Source organism: Macrotis lagotis, chromosome 6 (assembly GCF_037893015.1).
Source record: "Macrotis lagotis isolate mMagLag1 chromosome 6, bilby.v1.9.chrom.fasta, whole genome shotgun sequence".
NCBI classification, from domain to species: Eukaryota; Metazoa; Chordata; class Mammalia; order Peramelemorphia; family Peramelidae; genus Macrotis; species Macrotis lagotis.
In genome coordinates this window covers 88,329,386-88,348,818 of record NC_133663.1, presented here as the reverse complement: position 1 = coordinate 88,348,818, position 19,433 = coordinate 88,329,386, and the positions used below count along the sequence as shown (strand labels likewise).

At 36.2% G+C, this 19,433-nt stretch overlaps 1 protein-coding gene and 1 non-coding gene across 2 annotated transcripts in view; both read left to right on the top strand.

The window, feature by feature from the left end:
* NOP58 (NOP58 ribonucleoprotein) overlaps nt 1-12,305 on the top strand; it is a 32,808-nt gene extending 20,503 nt beyond the window's left edge. The window contains exons 9-15 of the mRNA XM_074191629.1: nt 572-698; nt 1,525-1,688; nt 3,674-3,808; nt 4,118-4,179; nt 5,318-5,463; nt 7,323-7,450; nt 7,962-12,305. Of these exons, the coding sequence (XP_074047730.1) occupies nt 572-698; nt 1,525-1,688; nt 3,674-3,808; nt 4,118-4,179; nt 5,318-5,463; nt 7,323-7,450; nt 7,962-8,015 (816 nt within the window). The 3' untranslated portion in view covers nt 8,016-12,305. The remainder of the gene's footprint in view (nt 1-571; nt 699-1,524; nt 1,689-3,673; nt 3,809-4,117; nt 4,180-5,317; nt 5,464-7,322; nt 7,451-7,961) is intronic.
* On the top strand, nt 852-929 carry LOC141492422 (small nucleolar RNA SNORD11). Its single transcript, XR_012469896.1, has one exon. It is a non-coding gene; the product is annotated as a small nucleolar RNA SNORD11 (small nucleolar RNA).
* Nucleotides 12,306-19,433: the final 7,128 nt, after the last annotated feature.

The following is a 19,433-nucleotide window of genomic DNA, read 5'->3' as shown; positions in this document are numbered from 1 at the left end:
TTTTTGTTTCTTTTTTTTAAAGACCAGTCTCTGATTTTATTGAAGAGTTTCTTTGGCTGAACTATCATACCAATATTGATTAATAGCTGTTTTTCAGGACAATTTACAGAATGCTGATAGGTTAAGTGAGCCACATGACAGAGATAGGGCCTGAGCTCCCAGGCCTTTTAGAATCCAAGGCCAGCTATGTGCTATACTACTTATCCATTTTTCAGAGTTCTTGAGTACATGTAATACTTAGAAAGCAGGAACAATAGGGTGAATTTCTCTATAAAATACTAACCTTTAGACTAAAGAATCATTGATGCTTTTTAAAGTGTATTATTTCATTTTTTGTTTCATATAGAAATCTTTTTCATGTGCAGATATATACATATATACTTGGTAAATTTAGTATATGTAGGTATTATAAATGTATTGCTATAATACATACCATTGCCGATTAGATTTTAAATTTAGGCTGGCAATTTGCCATTCTTTTTGTAATCTCTGTTTTTAAACTTTAGCTCTACTGGAGCAGTTTGTTAGAACATATTAACTTATATTCAAAATATACACTTTTTTTGTATAGGTGATTGAGATCTCTGAATATCGAAATCAACTATATGAATATCTCCAAAACAGGATGATGGCCATAGCCCCCAATGTGACAGTTATGGTCGGTGAGCTAGTTGGAGCTAGGCTTATTTCTCATGCAGGTAAGTCATGATTTGAAATTTTTTGTGTCTTTGTTTTAGTGATGAGCATCCGGAATATTTCTTAACAGTTCTAATTTAGAATGAGATGAAAGAAAAGCTACTGAACAGTTTTAGAAAGTTAATTGCTATGGATATTCAAAACTGAGGGCTGAAGTGATCAATGATGATTTTAATTGGTTTGCCTGACTTCAATAATGAGGGCAACTTTAGTCACTACCTCTTCTGAGACACTTCTTGCCCTTTGTTAGATTGAATTAGAAGCTTGTGACATGACTATTTTCTTCAGTTGTTGAATAGTACTTGGCTGTATAGACTAGAACTCTGTATTAACACTAACCCCTTTGGTAAAATTAAAAATACAACTTTCTTCTTAGGATCCACTGGAATTTAATTATTGAAATAAGACCTTTTCTAGACAGGCAAATGTTACCCTTAGTTAAAATTGTTTATTCAAACATATTCTTTTTCTATTCTTCTGTTCCTTGTATATGCTAAATTTAAAGGCTGCTATTAAGTATTAGTTATAGTTAAAAATCTATACACACATAGGGCAGCTAGGTGGCACGTGGATAGAGCACTGACCCTGGAGTTAGGAGGACCTGAGTTCAAATCAGAAACTTAATAATTAGCTAGCTGTGTAACCTTGGGCAGGTTACTTAATCCCATTGCCTTGGAAAAAGGCAAAAAAAGGGAAAGAGAATCTATACACACTGGGGTACAAAATATTTGTAAGGACTTCAGTGACTTGACCATTCACACTTCTGCTCAAGATTTCATGCAGTTTGCAATTTTAACACTATTTACAATTTGTAACCTTCTATTCTAGGCTCCTTATTGAATTTGGCAAAGCATGCAGCTTCTACTGTCCAGATACTGGGAGCTGAGAAGGCCCTCTTTAGAGCCCTGAAGACAAGACGGGACACACCTAAATATGGACTAATTTATCATGCTTCCCTTGTGGGACAAAGCACCCCAAAAAACAAAGGAAAAGTGAGTTGCCGTATATTGCTCAGATAGTTGTTTCTCACAAAAATTTCCTTTTAGAAAATTTCTCACTTCATATGTTCACCATCATATAGCAAGCATCTTTATCTCAGTTGTTGCCTCCTTTTCCATACCAGTAGTAAAAAGATAACTTTTTTACAGGATGAGAATTTCTGAGAGCTAAATTTTTCTAGATTGATGTAGGTGGAGAAAGTTGTGAAAGAGTTTTTGTAAGGCAACATTTTATTTGAGATCAGTGCTTTTTTTTTTTCCAAAATCAACATTGCCCTAATTGAGAATATCTTTGATCCGTATATAGATGATTCATGAAGATTTTGTATAGTTGGAAGGAAGGTATGTGTGTCCATAGTTTTCCTTATTTTAGTATTAATTTCCAAAATGCTGATGCAGTTGTTTCATCCCTTCAACATGGCTTAGTCTCTTTTCCTCATTTTTCACTCTTTGGTGCCATTTCTAAAGTATCTTTTCCTGAATGCAAATATGACAAGATGCAGTATAATAGATAAAAATGTGAAATATCCCCATTAGAGCTAATTACTTTGAGTATGAAGGAATTTTCCAGGGGAGGAATGAATGGAGTCCAGCTTTTGTTGCATGAGAAAGAACCTTGGACAAGGATATTTGGGGGCAAGTGTTTGAATCACTTTGTATAATAACCTTAAGACACAAGCCACTCTGGTCTTTCTAAACACTAGGTAATTAGGAAGTGGAGGATGTTTTGTAAACCTTAAAATGCTATAGAAATCTGAGTATATTTTATAGGAATAATTGAATATAGTATAGGACAAAGACCCTTGAGGTCTTGTAAAGACAGTAAAGAGAACAATCAGAAGTAGAACTTATTACTAAAAGAGCTTTAGAGAAGGAAAAAAAGGCCAGTGGTTTTAGTGACCTATAAGAAAATAATTTCAGTAGAGTGGATTTAAAAATCAATTACAGGGATAGCTAGGTGGCACAGTGGATAGAACACACCAGCCCCAGAATCAGGAGGACCTGAGTTCAAATTCAGATTCAGACACTTAATATTTGCCTAGCTGTGTGACCTTGGGCAAGTCACTTTAACCCTTTTGCCTTGCCAAAAAAAAATAAAAACCAATTACAGGAGTTAGAATGTGGTGATGAGAAAGGACGGGCTGTGGGTGTAGCCATATTTTTTTAAAATTGGGGAATAGGAAATGTGGAATGTTAGTCAAATGGCCTAAGAGACTGAAGGAAAGGTTGTTTTAGGATTAAAGAAACCTTAGGAAATTTTGTAGGTAGATAGGAATAAGCCAACTGAAGAACAGGGCATTGACAGTGGAGTGGAACTATGGGTGAAAGAGGAATTAGATGTAGATGTTGGTACATTTAGAGTTAGAGGATTCTCTAGCTGAACAGACACCCATTGGTGTTATAAAGCAGACATTTGTAGTCATTGAAATCCCATGTGGCCATAATGTTTATTCCAGTGATGCTCAATCCCAGAAGCAGCATATGTAAAGAAAATGTCTGGTAAAGAGTCACAAGACTGGAGCAGTGGAAGGATGGATGAGCAAGAGAACTAGGATTACTGGGATAGTCTTAACTAGTATAACACTAAAGATTAGATAGGATAGTTCCATGTTGAGTAAAAGGAACCAAAGGTCATATTAGGATGGAGAATGTGGCAGGCAGTCTGGTGGCCAGTTATGCAAAAATGGAGTTTTAAGTTCTAACTCTTTGTGATTCTGAGAGATCATAAAGCCATACATTGGAAGCATGATATAAATAGAAAAAGAGGTGGGAAAGGAAACTTAATAACTATATAATCAAGTTATTTTTAGGCAGGTTCAAAAACATAAATATTCAAGGCACCGGCCCCGCATTGAGTAATTTCAGAACATAGGTGTTAGTCACAAAGGTTTGAGAAGTGACAAGAAGAATGTGGAGAGGGCATTATAACTGTTATCTTGGTGTGTTAAATGAATGTCCTTATCCTCTGTCTCTTCCAGATTTCTCGAATGCTGGCAGCCAAAACTGCTTTGGCTATCCGTTATGATGCTTTTGGAGAGGATTCTAGTGCTGAGATGGGAATTGAGAACAGAGCCAAATTAGAAGCTCGACTCAGGCATTTGGAAGAGAGGGGGGTAAGAGCTGTGTTCTTGCTAATATTCAAACAAAATAGGAAGATTTCAAGGGGGAGAGGACTATTTGAATGTTTAGTTCATTATAATTTTAATGACAGAATTGAAGGTCCTAAAAGCAAAAAGGGCAGAATAGTATTTTTGTGAATTTTAAAATGCTTTTTTCATGTGTGCAGACCACTGTACTCTTTCATAAACTTTGTGTACGAGGACAGAGAAAATATGGATACAGATAAGTAAGATTGTAAAAAGCTGAATGAATAGATTATGGATGACTGTTTTGTTTTTGTTGATTGTTTTTTTGCTTTTCAGATAAGAAAAATCAGTGGCACAGGAAAGGCTTTAGCAAAAACAGAAAAGTATCTTCATAAAAGGTAGGTAGGGCGGTTAAGTGGCACAGCGGATAGAGCACTGGCCCTGGAGTCAGGAGTACCTGAGTTCAAATCTGGCCTCAGACACATAATAATTACCTAGCTGTGTGGCCTTGGGCAAGCCACTTAACCCAATTTGCCTTGAAAAAAACATAAAAAAAACAGTAGATAGGTAGGTGCTCATTGTGGAGATGGCTCAGCTGCACCTGTCTTGAGAATCATTGCCTCTTGTTTTAATTTTTATTTTTTATTTAATATTTATTTATTCTCATTTTGTACAATTTTTTTATACATTAATAAAATATCTTGTTTAAAAGTAAACAAAATACTCCCCTCCCCAAATATAGACTCGCTTGAGCGATAAAGTAAAGGGGAGAGAAAAAAATTAAAATTAAAAAAAATAATAGTAATAATTGTAGGTATGGCCAGGTGCTGCAGTGGACAGAGCATCAGCCCTGGAGCCAGGAGCACCCAAGCCCATATCCAGCCCCATTCACCCAGCTGTGTGACATGCAAGCCACCCCAACCCCACTGCCCTGCATAAACCGAAAAAAAAGAAAAAAAAAGACATAAAATAGTAATGTTAGTGGGGGGGTGGGGGGTGGACAGAGCACTAGCTCTTGAGCCAGGAGCACCCAGGTCTAAATCTGGCCTCAAAACACCTAAGATCACCCAGCTATGTGGCACCAGGCAGGCCACCCAGCCCCATTTGCCCTACACCCCCCCCCCAAATAATAATAATAATAAAAAATGTGCTTGAGTCTTTGTTCCAACACCAACAACTCTGTCATGGGTGGATCACATTCTTTATGATGAGTCCATCGCAATTCTCTCCTTTCACTTACTCTGCTGTAGGGTAGTAGCTGAGTGGTGCAGCAGACAGATCCCTGGCCCTGGGGCCAAGAGGCCCCGAGTCCCCCTACCACCCCTTAGGCCCAGCATCCACCTGGCCCTATGGTCCTGGACAGGCCATCCAATCCCAACCCCTTGCAAGAAGTAAAAAAGAAAAAAACATTTCAAATGCAAGTCCTATCCCACTCTAGTATTAAAACCTACATTATGCCACCCTGTACATAGTTCTAAAAATCTTCCAGTCAGAAATTTCTGTATAGTTTGATGAAATTATTTTGCTTTCTTTCAGTGAAATAAGAACTTATGATCCATCTGGTGACTCAACAATTCCAACATTATCTAAGAAACGCAAGTTTCAAGAAGTGTCAGAAGAACAAGATGATGAACCAAAGATCGAAGTGAAAGCAAAAAAACCCAAGATTGTGGAAGTTAAAGGTTGTTTTGAGTTTTCTTCTTTTGTCCAATCTATTGTTGAGTTTCTTTGTTAATTGCTAATTCATGATCTTTGAGAGATATTTGGTTTTGAAAGACAAATAAGCAATTCCTCTGGACATTTGAGAGTTGAATTTTTGAGGGCTGAAAGTATTAAACTAGCAATCTAAATATTTAATATGTAGTTAGGTCATCTTTTAAATTATCTAACAGAATGTAGATATTAAGGAGGAGGTGGAGGGAACCTTCTGGTCATTTTATCTCCAAAAAAAAAAAAAGGTTGGTCCTCAGCCATAATGAAGGTGTCATTAAATATTTATATATGATTGCTTTTACCTTCAGATTACTTCTCATTGCTGGTAAAGTTAATTGTGTTAGGGTTGAGGTGGTTTCCATATACTACTGTTCCTTTTGAAATAGGAAGTTAATTTTAGTCACTGCCTTCTCTGAAATTCTATCTAAGCTTGTCAGTTTAAAAACCACAGCCCCACATTAGTGAAGTCCCCAGAACTCCCAACATATACCTGTCATTTACAGATGAAAGTATACTTGAGTGAGACTAATAAAAAAACGTAATTAGGCTCCAGCTTATTTATACATCTTAGGCAGTTGACACTCTGGTGCTTTTTTGGGGGCACTTACATAGCTTGAGCACAAAAAAGAAATGTAAAGGTTAAGTAGATGGAGAGCAGGTTTAATTATCAGAAAGTTAAATTTGGGGGGATATTTATAACAACTTAGTTTAAAATTTGAATTGTAACATAGTAAGCGTTAACTAGCAGATTTTCAAGAAATAGATATTTATTAAGTTTGTAAAGCAAATTTCAATGAGAGAAACAGATTGAAATAGAATTACATGACACATCTGTGCTGCATTTCATGCTTTATATAGGAAAACTTAGTATGCAAGTGATAAATTGCTACTTTTTTTAGTTTGTTTTAATATTTAAACAAGTTGTCTAAATTGGGCCCTTAGGAAATAAACGTTTTTAAGCCTCTCTGCTGAAACTTAGAAACTTTTATACATGCAAAAACAAAACTATAAAATCCCATTTTATCTGCCAAGGAAGTCAATTACTGAACCTCGTTCTTTGTAATAGTTGTTATGCCTGTGAAATATTAATAGCATCTACATCTCAGTTTTCAGAATACAGGATTTGAATTATTACTTCCAGAACATTCGTGCATAACAAGACAAAGCATGTTGAATTTCCTGGTACAATTGGCTAAGCAAGCAAAAAAAATACAAGACTTTGTGTAATCCAGGGACCATAAATATAATTGTAGTGTTTTGGACTTAGTTTATAGTTGATTAGAACTGGGTGCTTGTGATTTCAACATTTGAAGTTAGGACCCTATAAAGCCTAACCAATTTTTAAAAAGAATAAACCTTATGAGCTACCATTGTCTTCAAATGTATGCCTCAGAGGCACAGTATCTCACTGATCTCTCACCAGGACTAAAAACAATCTCTGGAGTGTTGTGAGTATACATAAAACATATATACATACATATATATATATATATATATATATATATATATATATATATATATATATATTACATTACTGTCTGACAAGGACTCAGGAGCTACTTTACATTGCTCTCTGTAAAAGAAATTTGATGGTTTTTCAGGCCCCTTCTACTTCTGACATGTCATGTGGAACGTTAAGCAATGTCTTTTGGAGATAGTTGCTCTCTTTTGGCTTACCAGGAGCCTGAAGCCATTGAGGTTCATTGTGATAGGAAGAATTCTGACAAACTTCTAACATCACTTAATCTTTCATGATATCATTTAAGAGAGAAAATTGGACTACATGATGACTAAGTTTGCAATATTGCATATTTTTCATTCTTTACAGAGGAAGAAGAAGAAGTAGAAATTGATTCTGCAAAGAAGAAAAAGAAAAAAGATAAAAAGGAAAAGAAGAAAAAAGTAAAAGAAGAAATTCCTTCAGAGGAGGAGCCATCCACTAGCATGGTCATTGAGGTATCATTCAAGTTTAATTGCCACATTATTTCTGGTTATGGAAACAAGTCTATATTTAAATCTTACAGTAGTACCATAAGCAGCCATTTAAAAGTAAATATTAATCTTTTTGATGAGTAGGCTAAATCATTTACAACTTGATTTCCTCGTGCTTCTTAATTTGTAAAGGCTAATTATTTTGCTGCTTGTTTGAAATAGACATTACGGTATTGGTTTGTCCAGTCACTGAGCTAAAAGATGACCTTTTTTAATGCAATAAATTACTTTTAAATATAAAAACCATTCTTGGCACAGGAACTATACAAAGGAGGTGATTGGCCAAATTTTGAGCTGTAGTTTGCCAACTACTTGTAATTAGAATGCGGAGTGGGGTTTCATTAGATTGGGTTTTCAGATTTGAGTAAGGATAATAAAAGACTCATAAGGATATTTTTTCACCTTTAATAATATAAATTGATACCTGTTTTCAGAGCTCATTAAAAAATTCTCTATCCTGTTTAATTATTTTCAGAGTCCAGAGAAAAAGAAGAAAAAGAAAAAAAAGAAGGAGACTTTGGACCAGTGACATGGAACAACTTAAAGGTTTTGATAACTTGACTACATAATGCTTCCAGTTCATCTTGGCATATGCTTGAGATGGTCTTTGAAATATCAGGAAAAGAGGACAAAAACAGTTAATTATCCTTTGACGTCATTCTTGAAGCGGACACTTAAAAATTTTGACTTCTTTCTCTTTTAAAAAACACAAAAAACAAACCCTTCTAATTCCTAGTCTTTGATGTGCAAGTAAAGACATTTTCTTTGTACCATGAGTCATTTGTATGTTTTCATACTACCAAAAGGGAATAAATCTTTGGTCACCAAACTAATTTCATGATAGCATAGAATTTTAAAACCATTAATGGTTATCCAGCCCAGTTCCCCTTGTTTTACAGATGAGAGCATTAAGACCTCCAGGAGTGTCAGGGCTCAGTCTGTTGTCCATCTTCAACTCTAATGTAGTGTTTTGTAATATGTTATGATTTGATTCTTAGCACTTTCTCTTTTGTTGCTGAAATCAGAGGCTAATTAACTCTTTGTTAGGCTGCCCTTCAGAGTGGTATGGTTATTAGGGACAAAGATGAGAGCAATCACATCAACGGGAAGCAAAGAAAAAGCTAGAAAAATTTGACTACTCTTCAGTATCCTTTGCTAGGCCTTTGATTTCACCCTCTTTGGGTGATTTCATTTTTTCCACTTCAGGCGACTTATATGAGCTCTGGTTTTTCCAAGACTTTTTTTACTGACATTTTAAACTAGATAAATTCAATTGCTCTTTCCTTCAAATCTCATCTCATCCAAACTTGCTGATTTCTGCCTAGAAGATTGCTGTCCTTTTGGTCATGTGTGTTTGAAATCTCTGAATCATCATCTTTACCTCTTCAATCTCACTTCACAAAATGGTTGCCAAGTATCATCCACCACCTTCTGTTAGAACAATCTTGTTACTATTCACATCCCTGATGTCATGGTCCTTTTGGAAGAAGGAAGGACAAACCATAGCCCTTCACATTGCTACCACTGTATCATCTCTTTATGCTGTTGGAATGACTTTTGAGTTGTTATTTCTCAAATCTCTTTCCAATGCACACATAGATGTCAAAGTGATTTCAGGTCACAGATCTGACCAAGTCACATCCTTGACAAGTAAGTTTGTCTTTTGGACATTTAAAACTCTTAATCTGGCTCCAGATTCCTTGCATGTCTTATCCATTACTCTCTTTCATATAATGATAAACCCAGTATGATCTTGCTTTACCTAATGAAGTATTCGAATATCTTAGTGCTTTTGCATATCCTCCCTTCTTTATCTCTGCCTCTTTGAATCTCTGGGCTCAGCTTAAGCACTACTTTATAAATAAAGCCTTTACTATTTTGCTAGTGGCTGACCTATATAATTTTCTATAACTATTTTTTTTCTAATTATCAAACATTTTTCCCACCTACCTCTCAAATCCCCTACCCCTAGAGAGTTGGGGAGGTAGAAAAGGGTGGGAGGGGGAATTGATGTAGGTCCAAATTAATGCCAATAATAAATCCTTTGAAGTGGTCATATATTTCCATTTCCACTATTTGAAGTTATGCAAAATAGGATCATTGTTTCTAGCCCAATGGAAATATGAACTGCAAATTCAAATATTGCAACTACTTTATAAGATTCCATGCTTCAAAATAATATGAACCTGGCTGCACAAAGCTTTCATTACAAGCATAGTCAAACAAAAACAGATTCATTCACCTTTTCAAAAAATGTCTTGCTCTGAAAAAGAATTTAATCTCATGCAGCAAGCATCATTTTTGTTAGTCCTCTAGAATCAGTGATGAAACTTAAGAATTCTCCAACTTTACAACATGGATATGTATGTATGAACTATTCTGCAGTATCATTTCATAGAACAAATTTTCCAGGCTTTTTCTCTAAATCCTTTATTTACAGTTATAGTTACTGTTTTGGTCCCGGTTACAATAGACCAGCTAACTAGAAGACATATTAGTTTGACATCTGAGCTAAAGGGAGACTGAGTTGTTGGGTGAAATGATTAAAACACTATAAGGTTTTCAAATATTAATTTTGGCTAGCCAGTTGAAAGAAAACTTAAAATCTGACTGATAAACTACACAAAACAGATTCTAAAGAAAATCCCATAAATTATTTTTCTTCAGAAGCTTGTGCTTTTATTCTCCTTGTTGAACTTTGAGAATTTCATTTGATTCCATTTCCAGCGTCTTCCATGACCTTACCCCTACCATCATCTCCTTGTTCGTCTCCAACCTCTCCCTTTCTGCTGCTTTTCAGTTTACAAATATACGAGGTCTTCATGCTCTCTCAGATTGATTGCCTTGATTCTGCAGTCTCAGATGATTTTCTTTTTCTTCTCTTCCATCACACCATACTTCCAGAAAGAATGCTGCTTTTTACTACATTGCCTTTACTGCATTCAGTTCAGCAAATATTTCTGCCTGTTGCATAATCCCAGAGTATTACTATATACAGATGAAACCTATTCTGCTATTCATTTGCATTCTAGGAAAGGATAATGGGGCAAAGTACTGTGTCAGTCGAAGGGCAGAGAAAAATTGAAGGACCAGAGGGGTGAGGAAAGAATATGGCACTGGCTTTTAACTTTATGGATAGGAATTGAACAGCCTAGGAAAAAGGATTGAAGTTTGGAGTGAGCATTCCAAGCAAAGGTAGAAAAGCACAAGGTACATGGGGGAGCCTGGAAGTTGTGTGATATGGCTGAAATGTGGAGAACTTGGGGGATCTACATGAGGAAGCATGCAAAATGATGAAGGTTCAGACATGTACCCTGTGACTTTGGAAACCTTAATATGTTACATATGGGAGTTCTGGTTGCAGTTAGGCTTTTCACACAAAGATGTTTGAGTTTGCTGAAAAAGCCATAACACAAGATTTTGAAGGATAATATGGTCTATTTTTTATATATGAGGAGGATATGCCTGAAAACAGATAAAGTAGGGCAGGCAGACCCACCAGGAAGCTATTGATCACTTCAGTCCAAGCAGATAAGGGAAACCTGTACCAGTATGGAACCAGAGGGAAGAGAGAAGTAGAAGTGGAATTTCTAGGACTTGGTATGTATGGGGTGAGAAAGAGGGAAAAGATGATGATAACTTGGCATTTCTTTGTAGCAACTATGTGACAAAATGGGTAGAGTATTGGATTCAGAACCAAAAAGACATGAGTTCTAATTGTGCTTCAAACATTTGCTAGTTGTATGTTCCTTTAAGTCTTTATGTCCCAGAACTTCAGTTTCCTAAACTGTAAAATGGGGATAATAATAGGAAGTGTTTCTTCAAATCTTAAGACATCATAAATTCTAACCATTATTATTGGTGTAGTGAAGAGGACTTTCCAGGCCTGGGCAGACAGCCTCGTGTGCTGTGTGTAGCTAAGTGGTGCAAAGGACAAATCTCTGGACAGGAATTTGGGAAGGGAAGTTGCTTGCTGGTATAAATGTTAATATTATCTGTACTGAAATATTCTTAATAGTACTTTTCATGGTGCAGGAAACAGTAGACCTCCCATCAGTTGAGGAGGCAAAGTAAATACTTCTTGATTGATTAAATTATATTAGAAATATAATAGAATTATTGCACTTATAAGGGAAGTACAAAAAGGAATAATTTAGAAAAACATCAAAGGACAGGACAAGATGGAAAGTGAGGTAAATCAGGAAAAACTTTATGTGCATACTACTGATTTTTTAAATCTTTGTCATAAAAGAAGAGTTTAATGGAGAAAAAAGGAAAATGTGCCAAAAACAAAAGTTACTTGTTTTTAGTGATTTTTTTTTTCTCCTATAAGTAACTTTATTGACCTATCATTTGACTATTTTCTGTTGGAGATTAGCTTTATTATTCACTGTTCTGTGTGCAGCTCTCTCCTGTTCAGAATCTTATAAAATGAAATTAAAGAATGGCTCTTAGTCTTCTAAATGTGTCAATTATGTTTTCTTTGTCAAACTTGTATTAGAGAAACTTGATTCAGATACCCAATGAACAGATTCTCTTAGTCTGGCTTCATTGATTTTGTTTATGCCACTCATCTCATGGATTCCACCAAACCACCACTCTGTGTACACCTCTGTCCACCCTCTTCGACCTTAAAAAGCCTGAAATGTCCTTCCTGGGGCAAATAACATGATCTAGGATAGATCATCTTGCCATTCTGTCATATTTATTTGTTTATGCATTATATACTCTCCCCCCCATGAAATGTAAGCTTGAGGTCAAAGACTATTTAATTTTCATCTTTATATCCCCAAAGGATAGTTTGTGATGTTTAATAAATGTTTGTTGAATTAAATTGAATCTCATTCACTTATTCTATGGAGATAGCTTCCCAATTCATTAATTCTGGCCTCTTAGAACTATGTATACTTTCCTTTGGTCTACAAAGTCAAATTCAGTCTACTCACTCTACTCTGTAAAATGCCTTTCATTAGTCCACTATTTATACTCTTCTATCCTCACATTTCTAACTGCATACATTCTCGCCTCTCAAATCTAGACTCCATGTTATGATTTTATTGATTAAAGGAAAATACCAAAAACAGATCAGGACCTGGTTGCCAACTCAGACACATGATAATTGCTTAGATCACTGAGAGATTAAAAAGTTCCTGAGAATCACCCAAACTAGTAAGTATTAGAGTGACTCAGGCCAATTCTACACAAAAATTTAAAAATGATTCCTTACCCTCACTGAGCTTGCATTTACCAAGGTTAAAAAGACATGAACAGAAATACAAAGAAAGGTAAGGGAGTATGGGGAGTTACAAAGTACTCAAGAAGTTTGAGGAGGGAGAGGACACTTAGAGTATCAGGGAAGACTTCACAGAGGAGCTAAATGAAGGAACAGAGATTTTTAAAATCCTATTTTACAAAAAAATAGGCAAACGTAGATAGGTGGAAGATGCAGTGTTGCATTGAGAGAGCTTTCAGTAATCCAGTTTGGACAAGCTACAGTAAAGGGAGGAAGGTAAGGAAAGTTGGGAGGAGAATGACAACTAATAACTAATATCCCTAGTACAATGTGACTTCCTTCACTGCAATTTTTGCTATGCTTGAGGGTTGGCATGAGGAATTAAATGGAGTTTTGGGAGGTTTTGCACAAGCTACAGATGTCAGGTGTCATGTAAAGGCCAACAGATGACACAAAAGTTGAGAAACTCAGAAATGTGTAAAAATGTATGTAATAGTATAAGAACAAGGAAAAAAAGGTAAGGAAACCCACAAAACCTGAAGTCTATTATGGTAGGATGGGAGGGCTAAAAAAGTTGTATGTGGATTTTCCAGATGTGAGGAAGTAGGTGGTACAACCCCAACTCCCACAATTAGGAAGAAATAATTATACTTTAAAAAAAGTATAATATTTCATTGTTTCATATGCAATTTTCTTTTTCTGTAATTAGAAGTGGAAATGTTAGTGTGAAATAAGCTTTTAATAAAAAAAAACTTTGAAAAATTAAGTAGATGCAAGATTATGGGAGGACCTTGAATGCCAGATTTAGGAGATTTGTATTTTATCATAGAGGCAATAAAGAATGATTGAAGGTTTTAAGCAGGGGAATATAACTTTAGATTAAATTTTTGAACGTTGGTATTAGATTCTCAGTGCCTAGCAAGACAAAAATGCCAATTCTTTTTGAAACATTCTGTAAAATTTCTTTTCAGAAAGATAAAATGAGAATTTGCTCTGTATATCCCTCAGAGCAAGTGTATATAACCTGCAAGATTTCCAATTTCCCAAACTTGAATTAAACTCTGGCAATCCAGAACTTAATTTGACTGCCAGTAAATAGTCAATCATGTGTTGCTTGGCAAACCAAAAAGGAAACTAAAACAAAACTTTTAGATAGTTATCAATAAGTAATGGGCATCAATAACTGGGGAAAATCACAACCATTTGGAATAGGAGAGGGTTTGTTATATCCCTTTAATATTACATTCACTTAAGGTGTCAGTACCTAATTTTAGGTAACCTGCCTCTACTGAGTTTAAAATTTTCAGTAAAATTGACTTGACAAAATTGGGAGCCAATTTCATTATTATCATTTTTTCTTAATTAGCCAAATAAAATTCTACCCATTGATCTGAGCAGCAATTAACCATGCTCCTATTCCTAAATAACCAATGATGAAACTTAAGTAGTCTTGGCAAGAAAAAGCAATTTTCTGATAGGAATGTGCTGCTTATTTTTTAGTCATTAAAAATATCCATTGCTATTCTCACTGAAAAATAAAATTTAAGGGGCGGCAAGGTGGCACAGTGGATAGAGCACCAGCCCTGGAGTCGGGAGTACCTGATTTCAAATCCAGCCTCAGACAATTAATAATTATGTAGTTGTGTGGCCTTGGCAAGCACTTAACCCCATTGCCTTACAAAAAAAAAAAACCCTGAAAGAAAAGTGCTAGGGCTAGAAAAATAAAAGTGAAGCAAAAGTGAAAAAAAATACATATACAGAACAACTTTATTTAAAGCAATAGGGTTAAGTGACTTGTGCAAGGTCACAGCTAGACAAGTGTCTGAGGTCACATCTGAACTTGGGTCCTCCTGATTCCAAAGCTAGTGCCCTGTCCACTGTACCATCTAGCTGCCCCTCAGAACAACTTTCAAGATGAATTCTCAAATGAGTGACATGTAATTGATTTAAAAGCAAAAACTATAATTTGATGAAGTATTCAAAGACAAAGTCAATGTAATAAAAGATTTCTAACATAGGCAATAACAGTACATAGAAATAAAACCAGATACTTTAGGAGAACTCATATCATTAAGAAAGTAAGCTTACGGACTCAGGATCCTGCAAGTTCCCTTGTGATTATTACCCACTATCTTTGTACTAGTTGAATAGAGAATTAATCTGTGATTTCCACTGATTTTTGAACTTTAAAGTGAGGTAATGCTGGTCAGCTTTGATATTCTATCATTTCAGTCATATCTCACTTTTCATGAACCTGTTTGAAATTTTGTTGGAATGGTTTGCCATTTTCTTTCCTAGCTCATTGTACAGATGAGGAAACGGAGACAAACAAGGTTACATGGCTTGCCCAGGGCCACATAACACGCCTAGCTGTGTGACCTTGGGTAAGTCACTTAACCCCATTGCCTTAAATAAATAAAAAGAAAAAGTTTTAAAATTCAGCTGAAGGAAAGGCCCCAAAATTCAAATAGTTCTGCAGCAGAGTAACCAACAAGGTCCACAGGCACCTTAAGTTACATTACTAGGTCAGCTATCTATACTAGGAAGGATATCTGGTGGTACCCAATCTCACCAGAAGGAATAGAGTTGAAGACTGTCATCTCATTCAAGCCATATGAGCAGCCAAGGAACCAGAAGGGTTTATGGGTACCCAAGACCAGAAGAGAAAAAAAAGAAGGAAGGGAGGGGTTTGACCTCAGGGAGAGGCTCATAGGAGGTGCTAAAGTGAATGAAGTAATGAAGGCATTACTTTAAGGACAAACTTTCATTCTATCATTTTTTTAAAAAAATCTAATTAAACATCCTCTTAACTTATGTCAGGAAACATGGCCTTCAAAGCTGGGAGACAGATGATTCTTATTTTTTCAGCTGTGAGTGCATCCCTATAAATCTAGACAAGGAGAACAAGCCATATAAAAACTAAAGCTGCTGATTATTCAACCAAAGTGTTGCAACATTTGAGGGAATATGGCTGAAAAATGAGGCAACACACTTAAGTGTGGGATCACATCTTTACAAAATCTGGTCTGCTTGTCAGTACTAGTGGAATGGAAGAAGAGAATGCAGGCATATTCCAAAAACTTAATAGGTCAAGATTCTATGTTCTCTCCTGTTAGTTTAAGGGGCCTCAAGTCTCTTGACTCATGACCCAGAGCTCTACTAATTTACACTGCTCTGCAACAAGTTACCAGAGGAAAATATTTCCTTGCTTTTCAGTCCAATAAGCACTTATTAAGACACCATGTTTGGGCTGGAGAAACCAAACAGTCTCTGTCCTCAGTATACATTCTACTGAAGAGCAATAGCATGTGCATAGAGGAATAAATAGTTATGCAATGTGCAGAAAGCAAAAATAAAGTAAGGAGGGGGGAGAGATGTGGGTGCTAACAACTGGAAGAGTGAAGACGTATTGTTTATTTTGCTTTCATGCTGTAGAGCTATGAGAGACTTAGGCCAGAGGGTTGAGAGCGATACGAAAATCAGTGAAACAGTATGAAATATATAGAGAGCGTATTTTTTTTAATAGAGATTATTTCAATTAAATTTTCTAATTTGGAAAGACACAAACCCTGCCAGCTTTCATGGGACTAACAATTTAGCATTAAATTTTGAAAACCGTCTGATGAGGTTCTGCATCTTCATAGTTAGGATCACATCAGCAGGGAATGAAGATCCCAAATGATTAGGGAGATGAAAACCCAGTCCCAGATAAAATTATTAATAAAGGAGGGGTGGGGTATAAAAAACAATTCATAACTCTCCACAGGAAATATAACAGATGTACATCTGCGTCTCATGAGGATTAGAATTTACTGAAATTGAAAATATGTGAATTTATTAAAAGTGAACCTAAAAGAATGAATTTTCTCATTTAAATATTCTGATTAGCTGTATTATATATGCCACAAGTGACCATTTTCCGAAGTAGTGGACTATAATAGAGTATACTTAACACAAAAAAAATAAAAGTGAACCTAAAACCCTTATCATACCTTTCTCACCTTGGGCTCTACTTTGCTTAGCCCTATCTTGGCCATGACCCAGGGAAAAGACTTCAGATTAACCTGGATGACAGAGAAGTATTAAAGCCTTGTTAGACTGATAATGAAGTTCATGTTTTTGTTATTTGATCTTTAGCCAAGATGAATGTCACTGACCCTAGGGTGATTGGGTCAGAGCACAGAGGTCTATGTCCTGGAGTCTTTGGGGGCATAAATGATAAAAGTTACAGATAAATAGACAAGAGGGAACCAGGTAGGAAGGTAGGACTGCAAAATGGAGGGGGGGGAAGCAGAATGAAAGGCTTAATAAACTTTCCTGTTTCAGAGGCAAGCAAAGGAATTAGCAGTTTAGTCCCTCCCACTTGCTGGCTTTGGTATTTCCTTTAATTAGTAGGTATTTATTGGGAGGGAGCTTGGTCTAGAAACAAAAAAAAAGCTGACTTTGGAATGATAAGACTTAGAGCCAAGATGGTGAAGTAAAGACAGGAATGATAAGACTTAGGTGAGTTGAAGTTCAGTTCTCACACATATTGTGTGAACCTGGGCAAGTCACTTTAATTCATATTGCCTCAGTTTCCTTGCCTGGAAAATGGGATAAATGATAATTCTACTACATACCTCATGGGTTTTTATGAGGAAAACTCTCCTAAAACTTTCATTATAGCAAGAATACTACATCTGTGATTTCTTAATCTCCTAGCTACATAGACTGTAGTTCCACAATCAGCTTGGCAGACAGTGTTTGAGAATTGTTATGGCTAAAAAGATTCCTCCCTAGCAGACAGTGTGGTGATAAGCTTCTCTGAATTTGCTGAGCTGGTTAGTTCTTGCATTCAGGGTCACCTCCATACCAAGATAGGGAATCGGAGTAGCATTTCAGTGGAAATTGAATCTTAGGTAGAAAGCAAATGTGAATCACACAACAGCTGGCTTAGAAGCTGCTTTAGAGCCAGGGAGACTTGAGTATAAGACCCATCCCTAGCAAAGCCCCCCCCCCCCCCCCCCGCCCCTTCCAACAAGATCAAATATAAATCCTCCATTTGTCAAAGCCCTTCACAACCTGGTCCTTTCCTAGGTTTTTTTATTATTATTTTTTTAAAGATTGTATTTATTTTGAGTTTTACAATTTTCACCTAATCTTACTTCCCTCCCCCCACTCCACCCCCAGAGAAGGCAATTGCCATTCTTTACATTGTTTCCATGGTATACATTGATCCAAATTGAATGTGATGAGAGAGAAATCATTCTTAAGGAAGAAACATAAAGTATAAGAGATGGCAACATCAGACAGTTTTTTCCTAAATTAAAGGTAATAGTCCTTGGTCTTTGTTCAAATTCCATAGTTCTTTCTCTGCATACAGATGGTATTCTCCATTGCAGACAGCCGCATATTGAGAGTGATACAAAAATCAGTGAAATAGTATGAAATGTTTTTGATCATCACCCCCATGATGCTGTTAGGGTATACAGTGTTTTTCTGGTTCTGCTCATCTCAGCATCAGTTCATGCAAATCCCTCCAGGCTTCCCTGAATTCCCACCCTTCCTTTCCTAGTTTTTTCCTTTTCAATCTTCTTCCAAAGGCTTTCTTGCTATTCCTTGAATGGGATGCTCCAAGTCTTGATTCCATCATCATTATAGTTAGAACAATAATAACGAAAACATTTTTATTTGCTCATCTCACTTGAACCTCTCAATAACCCTGATAGGTAGATTCTATTACTATCTCCATTTTGCAGATGAAGAAACCAAGGAAAAGTGAGGTCCAGTGACTTGCTCATCAGGGTCACCTAGCTAGTGTCTGAGGCTGAATTTTAACTGGATCTTCCTGATTTCATGTCCAGTGTTCTACCCCCTGCACCCATAATCTAGCTATCCCTTTTCACTGACTGTCCCTTTGCTCTTCACTTCTGACTTCCTCTGGCTTCCTCAAAAACCTCGTTTAAAACCTACCTTTTAAAAAAGACTTTTCCTTGTCCTGAGATTGTCTTCCTTCTGAGATTACCTCCCCTTTATCCCATATGCATCTTGTATGTACATACTTGTTGACATGTTTTACTTATCAAGATATGAGTAACCCTAATGCTTAATGCAATTCTTATTGACTGTAATACATCCTCATCATCAACATGATGCCAAATTATGTGGGATTCAAGAAAGAGTGTAAGACCCAAGAGGAGACAGTATGATGTAATAGAATGACCTCTGATTCTGGAATCAGAAGATCTCAGTTCTAAAACCAGCTGCATTACCTGTGACCATGGACAGATAATTTCACCTTAAAGTGACTCAATTTTCTTTTCTATAAAATGAGGAGGTTGAACAACTTGATTTTTGAGGTTCTTTTGAACTCTAAACCTATGGTCTCAACTCTAACGCAAATGATAGAAGAAATGATACATGTTAGAAGAACATAGATAAGTAGATGTTAAATTGTATGGTACAGACTATAAGTACTTTAGCAATTCAGAGAAGTTAGATGAATGAGGCTAAAAGCAGTTTATAGAAGACATGAAGCTTGACTTAGGCTATGAAGAATGGGTTAGTATTTACATAGGCAGCTAATAGGAGAGAACATTCCCTACATGAAACTTTGTGAGGCAGTGAGGAAATTCACCTGACTAGAAAAGAAGGCCCATATTGAGGCCTAATGTGAAATAAGGTTAGCTAAGTAGGTTCTAGCCAGTTTATAGAGGACTTTGAAAACTAGGAAAA